This window comes from Saccoglossus kowalevskii, chromosome 8 (genome assembly GCF_978046115.1).
Source record: "Saccoglossus kowalevskii chromosome 8, keSacKowa6.1, whole genome shotgun sequence".
NCBI classification, from domain to species: Eukaryota; Metazoa; Hemichordata; class Enteropneusta; family Harrimaniidae; genus Saccoglossus; species Saccoglossus kowalevskii.
Window position 1 is genome coordinate 2,806,018 of NC_140648.1, and position 19,475 is coordinate 2,825,492.

A 19,475-nucleotide genomic window follows, 5' to 3' on the forward strand; every position below is an offset into this window, starting at 1 on the left:
ACTTTACATATGCTAAGACTCAGATTCCAAATACTGGGTACAAGTTGTAGATTCATGGCAACAGCAGGCAGGGTGCCCACTAACATGACAGATTTTACAGAGATCCTGCCAAAGTTAAGTTGAATGCTGGGAAGGTTGGTTTTAATAAAAATGCATGCGACTTAAGGCACAAACCAAAATGTTGTGCCCGCCTGACTTCCTTTTACACAATGTAAAAATGCATGAACTTCAACTTATATTATATGCCATGTGTTATGGAAATAACTTTAAAACGGCCATAACATTCTATTTGCAGTCATGGTTAATTAAAAAAGTTTCTTGACCCCAGAATATTCTTAATTACTCTATGTAACACAATAATATTTTGAGGCCTACTTCTACTACAAAATGTTATATAGGAATTTTTGTAAACATTTTAGAGTAGGTTTTGTCATGTGTCTGAACTTGACATTCAGTTTTATGCTACTTAAACCTCAGGAAGCTGGAGTAGAATTCAAATTTTGCAATGCATGGAACTTAATTAATTTTTACATCGTTAATTTGGTACTGTATGGTTTTACATGTATAAGGTAATAAAATTTCAATTAATAAAATTAAAACAATCGCCTTTAATTGTAGCTTTTATTTCACTTGCATTCACCAAACAATTATACAATAGAGTAATTCAGGAATGTACAAGGCCCCCAGGTAGTATTGATTGTAATACAAAATTATTCACCTCACAAATGGCTTTGTTTTTTTTTGGCTTTATGATACGGATAATACAAATCTACAATAATTCACCCTTGGCCTGTAGCACTGAGCTGTGTACCCAATGCTCTAACTCATCTTGTTCAAAGACACTGCTTTAAAACCATGCCAACCCGTAATTGTATTGGTAGATAATTTATCTGCTCTACTTGGCAAGAATTTCTGTCATTTCTGGAACAGCCTGCAAACGAGAAAAGAATGACAGTCAATACAACTATGGACTGTATTTGTACTACTTACTAAATAACAGGTGTGCTGTCTATGGTCATTTTGTTATGATGCAGCACACAATGAATGCAATTTTGGGTTAATATGCGCTTTTAATATGGCATTACTTTTACAGTACATCAAAAACTTACTTCATCATTATTGCCAGTTGCCTGTGGCAGCTTATAAATCAATGCATGCATACCTTAAATAGATCAGCCACTAATCCAAAATCAGCAACTTGGAAGATTGGTGCCTCTGGGTCTTTGTTAATAGCTACGATAGTTTTGCTGTCTTTCATACCGGCTAAATGTTGAATGGCTCCAGATATACCAACTGCTATATACAAATCCTAGGTAATAGAAAAAGATGCACCAATATGATATGTATTAATCTACAATACAGCATATGACACTAAGTAGAAATTTTAACCCAAAGAGCTGGAATTTGAAATTTCTTGAAATATTTGATGACACGTCATACCTTTTATTTTAATTAACCTTACAAGTCAATAAGATGTTGCTTCACAATGTTGATACTGGTTTACATGAGCAATTGTAAAAATATTGACCCTATATGGGGCTAGCATTTTTGTGTGAAGAATCTCACCCTGCAGCAAGAAACAGGAACAGTTTTGAGTGGCATGCAAAATCTAGGCAAGGTTGGATTATCAGAAAACCACTGCTTGTGTTTGCGAGACAATCGGATCAAGCAAAATGTTTTTAACTCGTGCGTTGCCTGCATTACAAGATCAAATTAGGTTGGCCATGAGAAGTGTGCTGCTGTTTAGTCCCTGTCAGGCTTGTGTTTCGGGTTCCTTCTAACATTATTTTTTGGACATGCCTGGACCAATTTGTTGAAAATTGGTACAAAAACATGTAATTCTATGCATACTGATTTCTTTTTTGCTTCGTCCAAAAAAAAACACCAAAATGCCATGTTTGTTATATTTTTATGTTTCCTAACATTATTTGTGTTCTCAAATGTTAATTCAGCCAAATACAAACAGAGACATGTTTTATCCAACCACTGTTAGTAAACAGTTGGCATAGTAAACCAGTCTGTAATGCAGTTCAAGCTCTGGCAGTCATTTGGTAAAGCATAATCTAGACTTACCGGTGCAACAATCTTTCCAGTTTGTCCAACTTGCATATCATTTGGTACAAACCCTGCATCGACTGCAGCACGTGATGCACCAACTGCAGCATTCAGTTTGTCAGCTAAGGCATAGAGTAACTTGAAATTGTCACCATTCTTCATGCCACGCCCTAAAACCACAATCAAAGGCCAAATTTGTATACAATGTATTACAAATGTTAAATTGATGTCAAACCAATATTATGGTTGGTCATTCAACTACATGTATACAAATAGTTGCAACATCACACTATGACAGATTAAAATGCGAAGAGAAAGTGAAAGTAAACATTCACAATAATTGTACAAGGTTTTGTCAAGAAGGTACTTTACATCATGTATGCAGGTACCTGATTTTAATGGCTGTGTCACCAGCAAACACATACAGAACTAACAAAACATTCAACAATTCTGTGCTTATTAGATATGTACTAGTAATAAACAACTAACTATTTGGGAAACAATTTGATTGGTCCTACCTCCTGATATGACAGTCTTGGCACTGGTGAGTTCAGGACGATCACTTTCACTCAAGGATTGTCCAAGCCATGATGACAAACCTGTAGGAATGTCTGCTTTAGGTGCTATAAGAAATGAAACAGAATTATGATATGTAAATCTAAAAGTGTAATTTGTCACTTATGTAGATATTTCAAACATCTCATTAACCATTGTAATAAACTGATCTGGAATACCACTAGAATATATGTTCTGACTCAACATGGAATACAACTCATGGTTTCATACAACTTCCAGTCACCTACTGAACATTAAATAGGCTTCTTTTTAGTTATATGCTATTATTATACATCTGTCACCGTAACGCCATAAGTGACAGCGTGCCCTAATTTTGCGCTATTGTACTGGGTATTTTCATCCTACTACATTAGGAAATGCGAATTCCTAATATGGAGCGATTACATGTGTAAGCGTTCTCTAATAATAAAAACAAACATGGCTGCCACCAGGGTTTGACCGGACTCCACACAAAGAAGTTTGCTGATTCTGTTCTAAACATTTTGGATTTCGGCATTTCCATTATGTATCCTTGGAAGGAAAAGATGTATAGTAATAAGGTTATTATGCACTCAGACAGTACACAATCGCATTAACCTTCGCTGCGCATGAGTCATAATAACCTCATACTATTATTGCCATAATAACCTCTAAAGTACAGGCCAGAAGTAACTAGCTTTGCCTTTTCAAGAAAAAGAGTGCCATTGCCATCAATAATTTCAACATTTTCTTTGTACTATTTATCGATGTTTTTAGGCGTAATGCTTTGCACAATTTAGCTTTAAGCTGGTTAGAGTTAGCGTTATGACACTGTATACACATGAAGTATTCAACAGCAATGTTTAAAATACCTTCTTCCTGGCCAGCAGATCCACCAGTTTCTCCAGATGCTTCAAAAGCAGTGCCCCGGACACTGAATAATTTGACTGGGTCTTTTGATTTGACTGTTGCGACAGCATTGCCGGCATATATTGTTCTGACAAATGTGTCATCTGATTCAATACCAATGATGTCAGAAATGGGAGCTACGTCTAGTTTGGCTGCAATTCTAGGTAGAAGATTCTAAAAGAAACCAGTGTATGTTATACATACAAAGCAATAAAATAAATGCATGACTGAGATATGTGTAGAATATTACTGTCATCTATAAGACACTCCTTTAGAACTATGCACAACAATCAATCACAACACTACTACTATTCTGATAACAGTTCATTGTATATACTGTAAAATCTGTATTAGAAGCTTCTATTAAAATTGGGCAATGCAACAGATGGAATGCCGTTTCTATTAGAGCATCTACAGATATGAGAAATACAGTTTTTACAGTAGTGATACTCACAAGTCATATATGCCTGTTCACTTTGTTGTAATACAGTCTCTTTTGGCATTAAAATCACCATAACAACCAGTTAAACAGCAGAGAAGTAAATTGCAACAGAAATGGCTGAATTTGATTCTTTGCCAATGGATAATGAATTACATTTTCAGTTTTAAATTCTGAAAACTCTCCAATCTGAGGTGAAGCTAGTTAAAATTAAATCAGGAACTTAAATTAAATTTATTTGGAAAGTTTTATGAATGCAGATCTAAACTGTAATCTATTTCCTTTCAAAGCAGTACAAGACGACACTACTACGGTACTACTATTATTACTACCGGTACTACCGTACTATTATTACTACTCACCTTGCCAAATGCAGTAGCTCCTACTGTTATGTGTGAGAAATTAAACTGTTGTTGTGTGGCTAATACCAGTGGTGTCAATGCCTCTGCTAAGAATCCTTTGTATGCTTCATTATCTGCTACAAGAATCTTACTTACACCCTTGACCTGTGCTAACTGCTCTACAACCTGAAATGATACAATGTGCGAGTTCAATCAACCACAATAAACTTGTAAAAGCTTTGATATTACAGTCTTAGGAAGAAAAGTTGGAAGTGCAAATGTGGTACATACATGTACATGTAAACCTCACTGAGTTGAATGATACAGTTAAAGAGCCATTAACAGCAATATCTGAATAGACCTTTGACCTTAATAGCCACAGAGATCACTCAATATCCAAAAGATCCCAGTGGCCCACATGAAGTATTTTTATATCAACAATAAAACTATTAGATCCCTGGTACTACATACAAAATGATAACTTCATTCAATAGTTGAGCAGCAGAGCAACTTTAACTGTTTTCACTAGTACAAAAAAGGGGAAATATTGTTCAGAATAATGTGTGTATCTCACCTTAGAGCAGTTTGTTCCAGCAACTAGACACACAACATCACCACCTATCTTATTAGCAGCTGTGATAGTATTAAGTGTGACAGGTGTCAGTGTCTCATTAGTATGCTCTGCTATCACTAATGTACTGCCATTTCTGTAAAATGATGATACCTGCAATGAAATTAAAATATTAGACTCAGGCAGTCACACCTATGATTGGGAATTTCAAAGCAATTTAAGACATATAGAAAAGGATGATCACTTTGGGATCATACCACAAGCAAACTTTAGAGAGTTCAGGACTTCTAATATATGATACTGGAATTGCAACTGATTTTTTTTCTTTTATTTTTCAAGTATTGATCATTTTATCCTTAATTATTTAGTACAGTTTGTTTTTAAAATTTTAGGATTGTTTTAGTTTGTTTGAATTGTATGTGTTTAACTTCCCGCAACTTGTATAGTGTATTTCCCAAATAAAATAACTTATTCACTAAAATATTACAATATTTTATTTATTTAGGTAACAAAATATGTGCCATTTGATAAGACGAATAGTTCAGATGAAATCTTGGATGTGTCAATCACGATGGTTGCGAGGTCAAACAGACCTTGTGAGCAGGCAGGAATTGTGATGAATTGTTTTCCGTCGTTAACTAAGCATATTCTACTCTGGTTATTAATAAGATCAATACATGAGATATGTGAGAGAGGCACAGTATCGAATAAATGCCACATAAGTTGACCGACACTGACCATGACCTTCACACGCACGATACGATTTTTGAGCCGACCGACCAGCAGCTTTCACAAGGTGAAAACACATCAACTGCTCACACTATTGTACACATATTTTCATTGAAACTATCAACATGCATTCAATTTTTTACGTACCGCTTGTGTCAACCGCCTTGCTGGACGTGATATTAGACCAAACATTTCGAACGATACGAGTCCAGTTTCTCAAAATATATCAACAGTCACAAGGCCAGCAACACGCAACACAAAATGGCAGACAGCGAAAGGGGAAAGTTCAAAAGTTCACGTTTATTTTTGCCGTAGATGGCGCTACATCACAGTGCAGATTGCACGAATCAGTATCCATACTCGTGCGCGGCCATAAACGTGCCAGATGACTGTGGAAGTGTCAACTCACGGCGAAGATCCTCGACCAAGCGCAAACTGATTTGTACGTTCTCGTTCTCGGGCTTCAACGTGAATTGACAACCCCAATGCATGGTGGGAAGCCATGGCGGCATTGGTCGATATTCATTGATGAATATTTATAAGTTAACACAGTATGATTGAATATCCATCAAAGGATATATTGTTTCTATTTACAAGTCAGGAAGGTAAAAAGATCCATCAAACGAAAGAGAAATAAGCTGTCCAGGGAAATTATACTCAATTAATAATAGACTAACCAAATTTCTTGAGAGTGAGAATAAAAACAAAAACAACGACCAGAATGTTAGCGACAAACTCAAAACTTACAAACATTTTAAAAAGATTTATAAATTAGAATATTATCTAAAATTAATTGCAAACTATAAAATTCGAAGAGAAATGACTTAATTAAGAATCTCAAGTCACAATTTACCAATTGAACAAGGACAACACTACAAGCATACCCCTCGTGATGAGAGGATCTGCAAGTTTAATATGTGACAAAACATAAAATTGGCAATGAAAACAGTTACGTAATGAATCGCTCAAAGATTTCAGCATTTAGACAAAATTTCTTTCACAAAATTACATTTCCAGAGTTTGATAAACTTAGTCAAGAATGCAAATTTATATAATTATTATATGTTTCAGACACTATTAAACTTTTTATAGATCTTTCAAACTTAGTATATTCAATTTTAATGTTGTTGATAGATGTATTTTGTGACCATACTGCTATAATGTAGATATGGTGTTGTATCAATCATATTATTCTATTGTTAAAGTAGTTGAAGTAAACGGTTGTGTCGCTGCTTCGACCCCCATTTTCACAGTTGAGCCGATCTTCTTGACCCCCCCCCCCCCCACACACACATGGGCCAAAATGGACCCTCAACGTCAATTTTGCAGATTACCACACCCCATGCGCCTTGGGAGTACACTGTACTTATTTATATTTCAGTATATAATTGATTAATCATTAACTCCAAATTACAGAACACTAGATACAGCAATTTACAATGGGATGAGGAGCCATGGGAAAAGTGGTATGGATGCTGGGCACCGCTCTCAATAACATACAAGTGGTATGAATGCTGGGCACCGCTCTCAATAACATACAAGTGGTATGAATGGTGGACACCGCTCTCAATAACATACAAGTGGTATGAATGCTGGGCAACGCTCTCAATAACATACAAGTGGTATGAATGCTGGGCACCGCTCTCATTAACATACAAGTGGTATGAATGCTGGGCACCGCTCTCAATAACATACAAGTGGTATGAATGCTGGACACCGCTCTCAATAACATACAAGTGGTATGAATGCTGGGCACCGCTCTCATTAACATACAAGTGGTATGAATGCTGGACACCTCTCTCATTAACATACAAGTGGTATGAATGCTGGGCACCGCTCTCAATAACATACAAGTGGTATGAATGCTGGACACCGCTCTCAATAACATACAAGTGGTATGAATGCTGGGCACCTCTCTCATTAACATACAAGTGGTGTGAATGCTGGACACCTCTCTCATTAACATACAAGTGGTATGAATGCTGGACACCTCTCTCATTAACATACAAGTGGTATGGATGCTGGGCACCGCTCTCAATAACATACAAGTGGTATGAATGCTGGGCACCGCTCTCAATAACATACAAGTGGTATGAATGCTGGACACCGCTCTCAATAACATACAAGTGGTATGAATGCTGGGCACCGCTCTCAATAACATACAAGTGGTATGAATGCTGGGCACCGCTCTCATTAACATACAAGTGGTATGAATGCTGGGCACTGCTCTCAATAACATACAAGTGGTATGAATGCTGGACACCGCTCTCAATAACATACAAGTGGTATGAATGCTGGGCACCGCTCTCATTAACATACAAGTGGTATGAATGCTGGACACCTCTCTCATTAACATACAAGTGGTATGAATGCTGGGCACTGCTCTCAATAACATACAAGTGGTATGAATGCTGGACACCGCTCTCAATAACATACAAGTGGTATGAATGCTGGGCACCGCTCTCATTAACATACAAGTGGTATGGATGCTGGACACCGCTCTCAATAACATACAAGTGGTATGAATGCTGGACACCGCTCTCATTAACATACAAGTGGTATGGATGCTGGACACCGCTCTCAATAACATACAAGTTGTATGAATGCTGGACACCGCTCTCAATAACATACAAGTGGTATGAATGCTGGACACCGCTCTCATTAACATACAAGTGGTATGAATGCTGGACACCACTCTCAATAACATACAAGTGGTATGAATGCTGGACACCGCTCTCAATAACATACAAGTGGTATGAATGCTGGACACCGCTCTCATTAATATACAAGTGGTATGGATGCTGGACACCGCTCTCAATAACATACAAGTGGTATAAATGCTGGACACTGCTCTCAATAACATACAAGTGGTATGAATGCTGGACACCGCTCTCATTAACATACAAGTGGTATGAATGCTGGACACCGCTCTCATTAACATACAAGTGGTATGAATGCTGGACACCGCTCTCATTAACATACAAGTGGTATGAATGCTGGACATCGCTCTCATTAACATACAAGTGGTATGAATGCTGGACACCGCTCTCAATAACATACAAGTGGTATGAATGCTGGACACCTCTCTCATTAACATACAAGTGGTATGAATGCTGGGAACCTCTCTCATTAACATACAAGTGGTATGAATGCTGGACAGATCTTTCATTAACATACAAGTGGTATGAATGCTGGACACTGCTCTCATTAACATGCAAGTGGTATGGATGCTGGACACCACTCTCATTAACATGCAAGTGGTATGAATGCTGGACACTGCTCTAATTATCATACAAGTGGTATGGATGCTGGACACCACTCTCATTAACATACAAGTGGTATGAATGCTGGACACCCTCTCATTAACATACAAGTGGTATGAATGCTGGACACCTCTCTCATTAACATACAAGTGGTATGAATGCTGGACACCTCTCTCATTAACATACAAGTGGTATGAATGCTGGACACCTCTCTCATTAACATACAAGTGGTATGAATGCTGGACACCTCTCTCATTAACATACAAGTGGTATGGATGCTGGACACCACTCTCATTAACATACAAGTGGTATGAATGCTGGACACCACTCTCATTAACATACAAGTGGTATGAATGCTGGACACCTCTCTTATTAACATACAAGTGGTATGAATGCTGGACACCCTCTCATTAACATACAAGTGGTATGAATGCTGGACACCTCTCTCATTAACATACAAGTGGTATGAATGCTGGACACCTCTCTCATTAACATACAAGTGGTATGAATGCTGGACACCTCTCTTATTAACATACAAGTGGTATGAATGCTGGACATCGCTCTCATTAACAGACAAGTGGTATGAATGCTGGACACCGCTTTCATTAACATGCAAGTGGTATGAATGCTGGACACTGCTCTCATTAACATACAAGTGGTATGGATGCTGGACACCGCTCTCATTAACATACAAGTGGTATAAATGCTGGACACCACTTTCATTAACATACAAGTGGTATGAATGCTAGACACCGCTCTCATTAACATACAAGTGGTATGAATGCTGGACACCACTCTCATTAACATACAAGTGGTATGAGTGATGGACACCACGCTCATTAACATACAAGTGGTATGAATGCTGGACACCTCTCTTATTAACATACAAGTGGTATGAATGCTGGACACCTCTCTCATTAACACACAAGTGGTATGGATGCTGGACACCACTCTCATTAACATACAAGTGGTATGAATGCTGGACACCTCTCTCATTAACATACAAGTGGTATGAATGCTGGACACCTCTCTCATTAACATACAAGTGGTATGGATGCTGGACACCACTCTCATTAACATACAAGTGGTATGAATGCTGGACACCTCTCTCATTAACATACAAGTGGTATGGATGCTGGACACCACTCTCATTAACATACAAGTGGTATGAATGCTGGACACTGCTCTCATTAACATACAAGTGGTATGAATGCTGGACACCTCTCTCATTAACATACAAGTGGTATGGATGCTGGACACCACTCTCATTAACATACAAGTGATATGAATGCTGGACACCCTCTCATTAACATACAAGTGGTATGAATGCTGGACACCTCTCTCATTAACATACAAGTGGTATGAATGCTGGACACCTCTCTCATTAACATACAAGTGGTATGAATGCTGGACACCTCTCTCATTAACATACAAGTGGTATGAATGCTGGACACCGCTCTCATTAACATACAAGTGGTATGAATGCTGGACACCTCTCTCATTAACATACAAGTGGTATGGATGCTGGACACCACTCTCATTAACATACAAGTGGTATGAATGCTGGACACCACTCTCATTAACATACAGGTATGAATGCTGGACACCTCTCTCATTAACATACAAGTGGTATGAATGCTGGACACCTCGCTCATTAACATACAAGTGGTATGGATGCTGGACACCACTCTCATTAACATACAAGTGGTATGAATGCTGGACACGTCTCTCATTAACATACAAGTGGTATGAATGCTGGACACGTCTCTCATTAACATACAAGTGGTATGAATGCTGGACAGATCTCTCATTAACATACAAGTGGTATGAATGCTGGACACTGCTCTCATTAACATACAAGTGGTATGAATGCTGGACACCTCTCTCATTAACATACAAGTGGTATGGATGCTGGACACCACTCTCATTAACATACAAGTGGTATGAATGCTGGACACCCTCTCATTAACATACAAGTGGTATGAATGCTGGACACCTCTCTCATTAACATACAAGTGGTATGAATGCTGGACACCTCTCTCATTAACGTACAAGTGGTACGAATGCTGGACACCTCTCTCATTAACATACAAGTGGTATGAATGCTGGACACCTCTCTCATTAACATACAAGTGGTATGGATGCTGGACACCACTCTCATTAACATACAAGTGGTATGAATGCTGGACACCACTCTCATTAACATACAAGTGGTATGAATGCTGGACACCTCTCTTATTAACATACAAGTGGTATGAATGCTGGACACCGCTCTCATTAACATACAAGTGGTATGAATGATGGACACCTCTCTCATTAACATACAAGTGGTATGGATGCTGGACACCGTTCTCATTAACATACAAGTGGTATGAATGCTGGACACCTTCTCTCATTAACATACAAGTGGTATGAATGCTGGACACCTCTCTGATTAACATACAAGTGGTATGAATCCTGGACACCTCTTTCATTAACATACAAGTGGTATCAATGCTGGACACCTCTCTCATTAACATACAAGTGGTATGAATGCTGGACACCTCTCTTATTAACATACAAGTGGTATGAATGCTAGACACCTCTCTAATTAACATACAAGTGGTATGAATGCTGGACACCTCTCTCATTAACATACAAGTGGTATGAATGCTGGACACCGCTCTCATTAACATACAAGTGGTATGAATGCTGGACACCTCGCTCATTAACATACAAGTGGTATGGATGCTGGACACCATTAACATACAAGTGGTATGAATGCTGGACACCTCTCTCATTAACATACAAGTGGTATGGATGCTGGACACCACTCTCATTAACGTACAAGTGGTATGAATGCTGGACACCACTCTCATCAACATACAAGTGGTATGGATGCTGGACACCACTCTCATTAACGTACAAGTGGTATGAATGCTGGACACCGCTCTCATTAACATACAAGTGGTATGAATGCTGGACACCTCTCTCATTAACATACAAGTGGTATGAATGCTGGGCACCTCTCTCATTAACATACAAGTGGTATGAATGCTGGACACCTCTCTCATTAACATACAAGTGGTATGAATGCTGGACACCTCTTTCATTAACATGATGCAACAGTAGCCATGTTTCCATTGTTCGTAACGTTGATCGCTAGGACGCAATTTCGTCGGTAATTTCTCTCGGAGTACCAACTAAATAGGCCCACGAGGTAATATACAGCTGTATTATTTGTACTTTGAGTGTTCAGAGAGCAGTTTTGTTGTAGTATGAATCGACATAGAGCTTTTTTGATGTTATACTGACTTGTGTTTTCAAGCTTTACATTACTATGTGTACGATTTCGTCATCACCGTGTTTGGCATAGTATCAATCATTGTTAGTAAGTTATTATAGGGACTCGTGAAAGAACTGAAGTGTATCCACATTCATTGTAGTGGAAGAATTACTTGTTGTATTGTTGAAGAATCGGTTTTATCGTGTTCGAACTGTAGTATTTAGAGATTTTTAGTACTGTATGTTTTACACCTTATTTGTGTTAAGATTTAGTGATTTGTTATGTTTTTGTTAATTGTTAATATTTAAGTTGAAGATGTGATTAAAGAGATATGCCACATCAGTCAAGAACGTGATCGCCTGTCTTTAGTGTAATTTAGTTGGTGCTGCCACAGTAAGATCTCAGCCATCTGAGGCGATGTTAATAGAAGCAAGATACAAGGCAACATACACAGATAAGTAAGACAACAAGCCAGCAACCAGAAATAGTTAACAATAGTGGTTAGCTGAAACAACATATTACTGTGTTATATTTGGCAAATATGGAGATAGAAGAAGAGATCAAACATTTAGAACAGAAGATAGAAGAATTCCAGGATGCCCTTGAGACAGAAACCAACTATGTAGAAAGGGAAAGAATTCTGGAAGGTATGAAAGAAATGCAAGAAGAAATCTTAGAGCTCAGCAAACCAGCTGATCCACGCAGAAGTGAAAGAACTCGCATATTGACAGAGAAAATGGCTGAGTATCAGGAAAGGGAGAGGATGAAAGATCAAAACATAGGATAAGGCCTTCAATCAGAAATATGAATCGTGGAAATTGGCAACTAAATCTGGACGTACCCGTTTAAAGGGTTATTGTACTGAAGACATGCTAGATAGTATGTATACGACATTGAACATGGCCAAAGATGAAGTCATCAATGCATATGAAGCCCTGCGTGAAGTTTGTCCACCAGGCCAGGAAATGCTAAGTCAGACTGACACTTGCACTGCCATTACTACCCAACTTCTGCAAATAGTTACAAACAAGAAAGAAAACACCAGTGGTGAAATAACACATGGTCAGCAACTACATAACTTGCTGCAACATGATGACAATAGATCTATATTCAGTACCACAACATCTAGATCATCCCATGTGTCAATGAGTTCAGTAGAAAAACGTGCAGATGCCGCTGCTGAAATTGCAGCACAAGAAGCAGAGTTAGAGATGTTAAAGGCTACTGAAGCTAAACAAGTGGAGCTAGAAGATCTTGAGCATCAACAAGAGATTTTGCGTCATAAACAAGAGCTGAAAAAAAGAGAAATGGAACGTATAGAAAAGGAGAAACTGTTAGAGAAGGCTAAAGCCAAGTTTAAAGTGTATGACCAAGTATGCCAGGATGTTTGCAAAGTTGAAGACAAGGATGAGAACATTTTGGCAAGTAAACAGTTCCCTCATGCTTCAAATGATAACACAAAACCGAATCCAACACAGCCGTCTATGGATTCATCCTCTCTGGCCTGTGCTTTACAGAATAGCTTGATGAGTCGGTTGCCATTGCCAGAACCGCCCGTATTCACTGGGGATCCCTTGCAGTATATTCAATGGAAGACAAGCTTCAAGAGTCTCATTGAGAGTAGAGGTATCTCAGCTGCCGAAAAAAATGTACTATTTGAGGAGGTATGTAGGTGGTATAGCACTGAAGGCAGTAGAAGGGTTTTTCTACAGCAACTCTGAGGAATCCTATACAGGAGCATGGAACCTGCTAGAAGAAAGATATGGCCATCCCTTTAAAGTTCAAAGGGCCTTCAAGGATAAGTTATTCAAGTGGCAAAGGATTGGTGTCAGAGATGCAGCAGGTCTACAAGAATTTGCAGATTTCCTCAAGGCCTGCAAAGATGCCATCCCGCACATACCTGGGCTGAAAATTTTGAATGACTGTGAGGAAAATCAAAAATTATTATTGAAGCTACCTGATTGGGCTGCTAAACAATGGAATTGAGAGGTGACGCAAGTGTTGGATCAAAAAGGCGAATATCCAAGCTTTCAAGACTTTGTCAAGTTTGTGTCAAAGGAAGCACGCATCGCATGTAATCCAATTTCATCGCTGGGTGCTATTAGAGAATCAAGCTTCACAGAAACTGTAAGAGAGCCCAAAGATAAAGTTAAAAGGTTCAACCGAATCAGAGGTACATTTAGTACAGAGTCAAAGCAGGTCAACAAAGAATCTGATGCTAAAAAAACAGTTAACTCCACTACGTATGTACCAAAACCATGTCCTTTTTGTCAGAAGACTGACCATCAACTAAGTTCATGCACTGAGTTTGAGAGAAAGTCCCAGGAAGAGAAAAGGCAATACTTACAGGAAAACGGTATACTTTAGCTGTCTCAAGAAAGGACACATTTCCAGAGAATGTCGACGAAGACTAACATGTGAGAAGTGCCAAGGGAAACACCCAACAATAATCCATGACAACTATAAAGATAGAAACACAACCAAACCAACGTCAGAAGCATCAGCAGTGTCATGTAAGGTTCAACTTGGTGACAGCAATAGTACATCTATGATAGTACCAGTCTGGGTGTCCTCCAAAGGGTCTCTTCCTAAGGAAGTGCTAACATATGCATTATTAGACACACAAAGTGACTCCACATTTATTCTAGAAGACATAGCAAAGGCTCTGTCAATTCAATGTAAACCAGTCCGACTGAAACTTTCAACAATGGCTTCAGCATCATCCATTGTTGACTGCAATGTTGTTTCAGACTTGCGTGTCAGAGGAATGTCTTCATCTGTATGCATAGACATCCCACAATCGTATACCAGAGATATTATTCCAACTGATAGATCACACATTTCAACCACAGATACAGCAAAGAGATGGTCTCACCTGCAGAGAATAGCTCATGAGCTTCCTCCCCTGCAAGACTGTGAAGTAGGTATGCTTATTGGCTACAACTGCCCACAAGCATTGGTACCAAGGGAGACTATCATTGGTAAAAGTAATGAACCATATGCTGTGATGACAGATCTGGGATGGAGTGTCGTTGGATATGAAGATCCGGTATGCAATAGCGCTACACGTATTTGCCACCGTATCTCAGTGAAAGAAGTTCCTTTTATAGCTCCTAAACAAATTCTCAATGTTTTGGAAGCTGACTTTCTAGAGAAGAGTCAAGGAGAGAAAGCAGTTTCACAAGATGATATCAAGTTTCTCAATATTCTAGAGACTGGTATCCAGCAAACAGAAAGTGGCCATTACAGTATGCCACTTCCCTTTAAATCTGGAAAACCTATACTTCCTAACAGCAAGAGAATGGCGTCAATTCGTCTGCAACATTTGAAGAAGAAATTCAACACCAACCTAAAATATTATTCAGACTATAAGAGATTTATGAATGATGTCATAGAAAAGGGTGAGGTAGAGAAAGTTGATGACCAAGTGACAGATGGAAAGGTCTGGTACATACCGCATCATTGGGTGTACCACCCTAACAAGCCTGAGAAGATAAGGGTAGTTTTTGATTGCTCAGCTCGCCATGGTGGGACTTCCCTGAATGACCATCTACTCACTGGACCCGACTTAATAAACTCTTTGATTGGTGTACTTTGCAGATTCAGGAAAAATCTCATAGCCATTATGTGTGACGTAGAGAAGTTCTTTGTACATGTAGAAGATCGCAACTACATAAGGTTCTGATGGTGGGAGAATGGTGACATCAATACTGAACCCCAAGAATACCGCATGAAGGTACACTTGTTTGGAGCAGCATCATCTCCAGGGTGTGCAAATTATGGCATGAAGTATCTAGCTAACCAGAATAAGATAGAGTTTCCCCTAGCAGCAAGTTTCTTACAGGGTGACTTTTATGTTGATGATGGGCTTATCAGTACAGAATCAACAGATGATGCAATTAAATTAGTGAAGGAGGTACAAACCGTGTGTTCTAAAGGAGGACTACATCTTCACAAGTTTATTTCAAACAGCAGAGAAGTAATGAAAGCCATACCCATGAGTGAAAGAGCCAGTGGAATTAAGAATGTTGATTTGAGTCATGACAGTCTACCAATAGAGAGAGTACTTGGGATCCAGTGGGGCGTAGAATCAGATACGTTCAAGTTTCACATACAGGCTAAAGATCAACCTCCCACACGACGTGGAATTCTTTCTACAGTAGCTTCAATTTACAATCCACTGGGATTTCTCGCTCCATTCATCCTCATTGGCAAACGAATTCTTCAAGAAATGTGTAGGAAAAACATAGGTTGGGATGAACCGCTATCTGATAATTTACGGCCAATAAGGGATAGGTGGAAAGCTGATTTTGAGAATTTAAAAGCAGTTCAAGTACCAAGGAGCTACAAACCACATGACTTTGGCAAGATCCTGAGCACTGAGCTGCATCACTTCTCGGATGCCAGCACCTGTGGTTATGGTCAATGTTCCTACCTTCGACTTGTTGGTGAGAATCGAGTACACTGTACTTTGATTGTTGGAAAGACCAGAGTTGCCCCAATTAAAGTAGTTACCATCCCACGTCTAGAGTTGACTGCTGCAATAGTGTCTGCAAACATGAGCCATAGACTGAAGGAAGAATTAAATGTCAATATTGATGGAGAGTACTTCTGGACAGACTCTCAGGTTGTTTTAGGATATATCGCAAATGAAGCCAGAAGGTTCCACGTATTTATAGCAAATAAAATCCAAAGTATCAGGCATTTGTCTAACTGCAGTCAATGGTATTATGTTTCATCTAGAGAAAATCCTGCTGATCACACCTCTAGGGGAGTTTTCGCTTCTGAGCTGCTTGACTCAAACTGGTTTCAGGGACCAAAGTTTCTGTGGGAAAGAGAGTTGGAAATAGTGGAAGAATCAACCTATGAATTGAATGTTGGAGATCCTGAAGTGAGAAATGTGACAACTTTCTCAGCTGTGACACAAGAAGAACCATTCAACTTGGAGACTTGCATGTCCCGTTTCTCTAAATGGTCCGGAGCTGTCGGGGCATTGGCACGCATTAAAAGAGTTTTAAGAGATAGAAAGGAATGAGTGACCCTTGCAGTTCCCAAGAAAGACAGGAAGCTGAAAGATTTATAATTAAATCAATCCAAAATCAAGCCTTTGCTGAAGAAATTAGAGCTATTAAGAGGTCAGCCAGAGTGAATGGAAGTAGTAGTATTTACAAATTGGACCCATTCCTTGATGACGCTGGTGTTCTAAGAGTTGGAGGTCGTTTAAAGAGAGCTAGGGTTCCAGATATCGTCAAACACCCAGTCATTCTGCCGAGAGATAGCCATGTCACTAGGTTGATCATTACACACTTCCATAGTAAAGTTCAGCACCAAGGACGAGGAATGACACTTAATGAAATGAGAACCAATAGGTATTGGGTCATTGGAGGAACCAAGGTTGTAGCCAGTCACATTCACAAGTGTGTCAAATGTTGTTGTCTTCGCCGTCCTGCAGAAGAGCAAAAAATGGCAGATCTACCAGAAGACAGAGTAGAACCTTCACCTCCTTTTGCAGATTGTGGTATGGGCTGTTTTGGTCTTTTTATTGTTAAAGATGGAAGGAAACAGCACAAGAAGTATGGACTTCTGTTCACGTGCATGTGTTACAGGGCTGTCCACATTGAAATGCTTCGTGATATGTCAACAGATTGTTTTATTAACAGTCTTCGATGTTTCATTGCGATTAGAGGTTCTGTGCTACAGTTTCGATCTGACCAGGGTAGCAACTTCGTAGGAGCACGGAATGAATTTCAAGAAGCTCTGCGGGAGTTAGACACAGAAAGAATCCAAGTATTTCTGGCAGAGCATCAGTGTGAATTTGTTATGAATCCTCCATATGCTAGTCATACAGGTGGTGTGTGGGAGCGACAAGTCAGGACAATCAGAAGCGTACTGTCATCACTTCTACTACAGTCTTCTGGTCGTCTTGATTCTGCATCACTACGTACATTTCTGTATGAAGTTATGGCCATTGTTAATAGCCGTCCACTCACAGTAGAGATGCTGAATGATCCTACAAGTCCTGAACCTTTAACTCCAAACCATGTACTCACCATGAAAACATCATTAGCACTGCCCCCTCCAGGTAAATTTGTAAAGGAAGATTTGTACAGAGTACAGTATTTAGCTGAGCAGTTCTGGGGTAGATGGAAGAATGAATACCTGAATACGCTGACAAAACGACAGAAGTGGAACACACAGAGACGTAATATCAAGGTGGGAGACATAGTCTTATTGAAAGATGAACAACTTCATTGAATGCAGTGGCCATTGGGCATCGTAACTGAGATTGCGGCAAGCGATGATGGTTTAGTCAGAAGGGTTAAAGTTCAGATTGGTACCAAGAACATTGATAAGAAAGGCAGAAGAGAAAGCAAGCTATCAGTATTGGAAAGACCTGTCCAGAAACTGATTCTTCTTCTGGAAAACGAGTGAAGCCTGTACTGTGATCAAGTTTTTACAAGATGTATATATACTAACTCTCAGGAACTCTTATATTAATTTTGAAATCACTCAAGTATAGACAATATTACTTTTATGTACCTTTATGAATGAGTGATTTGGTGGGAGTGTAGCTGACGAGGTGCACTGAGACTTCACGGCATTTTTGTGTTAACAGCGTCCTCCAGTGTTAGTCATGGACGGAACAAAGACTAAGTAGTTTTATTAAATAGTTTCTTATTTCATGTTAAATTATTATTATTTGTAGGAATAGATATTTTGAATTTATAGGGCAGATTTATTGTCTGCACGAGTTTTTTGTTGCATACTACCATGGATTGTTTGTCCCATGATGCAACAGTAGCCATGTTTCGATTGTTTGTAACGATGATCGCTAGGACGCAATTTCATCGGTAATTTCTCTCGGAGTACCAACTAAATAGGCCCACGAGGTAATATACAGCTGTATTATTTGTACTTTGAGTGTTCGAAGAGCAGTTTTGTTGTAGTATGGATCGACATAGAGCTTTTTTGATGTTATACTGACTTGTGTTTTCAAGCTTTACATTACTATGTGTACGATTTCGTCATCACCGTGTTTGGCATAGTATTAATCGTTGTTAGTACGTTATTATATTAACTCTTGAAAGGACTGAAGTGTATCCACATTCATTGTAGTGGAAGAATTACTTGTTGTATTGTTGAAGAATCGGTTTTATCGTGTTAGCTGAAATACTGTAATTATTATTTGTTGTGACCTTCAGCGATAGCACCATCTATGGTGAAATAGTGAAGTACTGAACTGTAGTATTTAGAGATTTTTAGTACTATATATTTTACACCTTATTTGTATTAAGATTTAGTGATTTGTTATGTTTTTGTTAATTGCTAGATCTTAGGGTGTTGGTATATTTAAGTTGAAGATGCGATT

At 38.9% G+C, this 19,475-nt stretch overlaps 3 protein-coding genes across 3 annotated transcripts; 2 read left to right on the top strand and 1 right to left on the bottom strand.

Annotated features, from left to right (window-relative positions):
• Positions 1–602: 602 nt before the first annotated feature.
• LOC100372693 (electron transfer flavoprotein subunit alpha, mitochondrial-like) lies at positions 603–5,876 on the bottom strand. Its single transcript, XM_002739912.4, has 8 exons — positions 5,726–5,876; positions 4,853–5,002; positions 4,300–4,464; positions 3,462–3,672; positions 2,574–2,678; positions 2,074–2,225; positions 1,163–1,309; positions 603–931 (listed from the first exon to the last, which is right to left on the bottom strand). Exons 1-8 carry the CDS (start codon positions 5,768–5,770, stop codon positions 896–898), a joined length of 1,011 nt encoding a protein of 336 aa, XP_002739958.1. The 5' UTR covers positions 5,771–5,876; the 3' UTR covers positions 603–895.
• A 9,960-nt stretch (positions 5,877–15,836) lies between these two features.
• Positions 15,837–17,141, top strand: LOC102805241 (uncharacterized). The gene has a single exon (XM_006820374.1). It carries the CDS (start codon positions 15,837–15,839, stop codon positions 17,139–17,141), a length of 1,305 nt encoding a protein of 434 aa, XP_006820437.1.
• LOC102800897 (uncharacterized) lies at positions 17,138–18,361 on the top strand. Its single transcript, XM_006823003.1, has one exon. The coding sequence runs from the start codon at positions 17,138–17,140 to the stop codon at positions 18,359–18,361; it is 1,224 nt and encodes a 407-aa protein (XP_006823066.1).
• Positions 18,362–19,475: the final 1,114 nt, after the last annotated feature.

Bases quoted from the DNA above. Each gene is read 5' to 3' on its own strand.
- LOC100372693 (XM_002739912.4), bottom strand. From the start codon at position 5,770: ATGTTTGGTCTAATATCACGTCCAGCAAGGCGGTTGACACAAGCG. The intron at 3,673-4,299 runs GTGAGTAGTAAT...GGTTTCTTTTAG, and splicing joins GAGCTACTGCATTTGGCAAG to AATCTTCTACCTAGAATTGC. The intron at 1,310-2,073 runs GTAAGTCTAGAT...TCTATTACCTAG, and splicing joins CTGGAAAGATTGTTGCACCG to GATTTGTATATAGCAGTTGG.
- LOC102805241 (XM_006820374.1), top strand. From the start codon at position 15,837: ATGAAGGTACACTTGTTTGGAGCAGCATCATCTCCAGGGTGTGCAAAT.
- LOC102800897 (XM_006823003.1), top strand. From the start codon at position 17,138: ATGAGTGACCCTTGCAGTTCCCAAGAAAGACAGGAAGCTGAAAGATTT.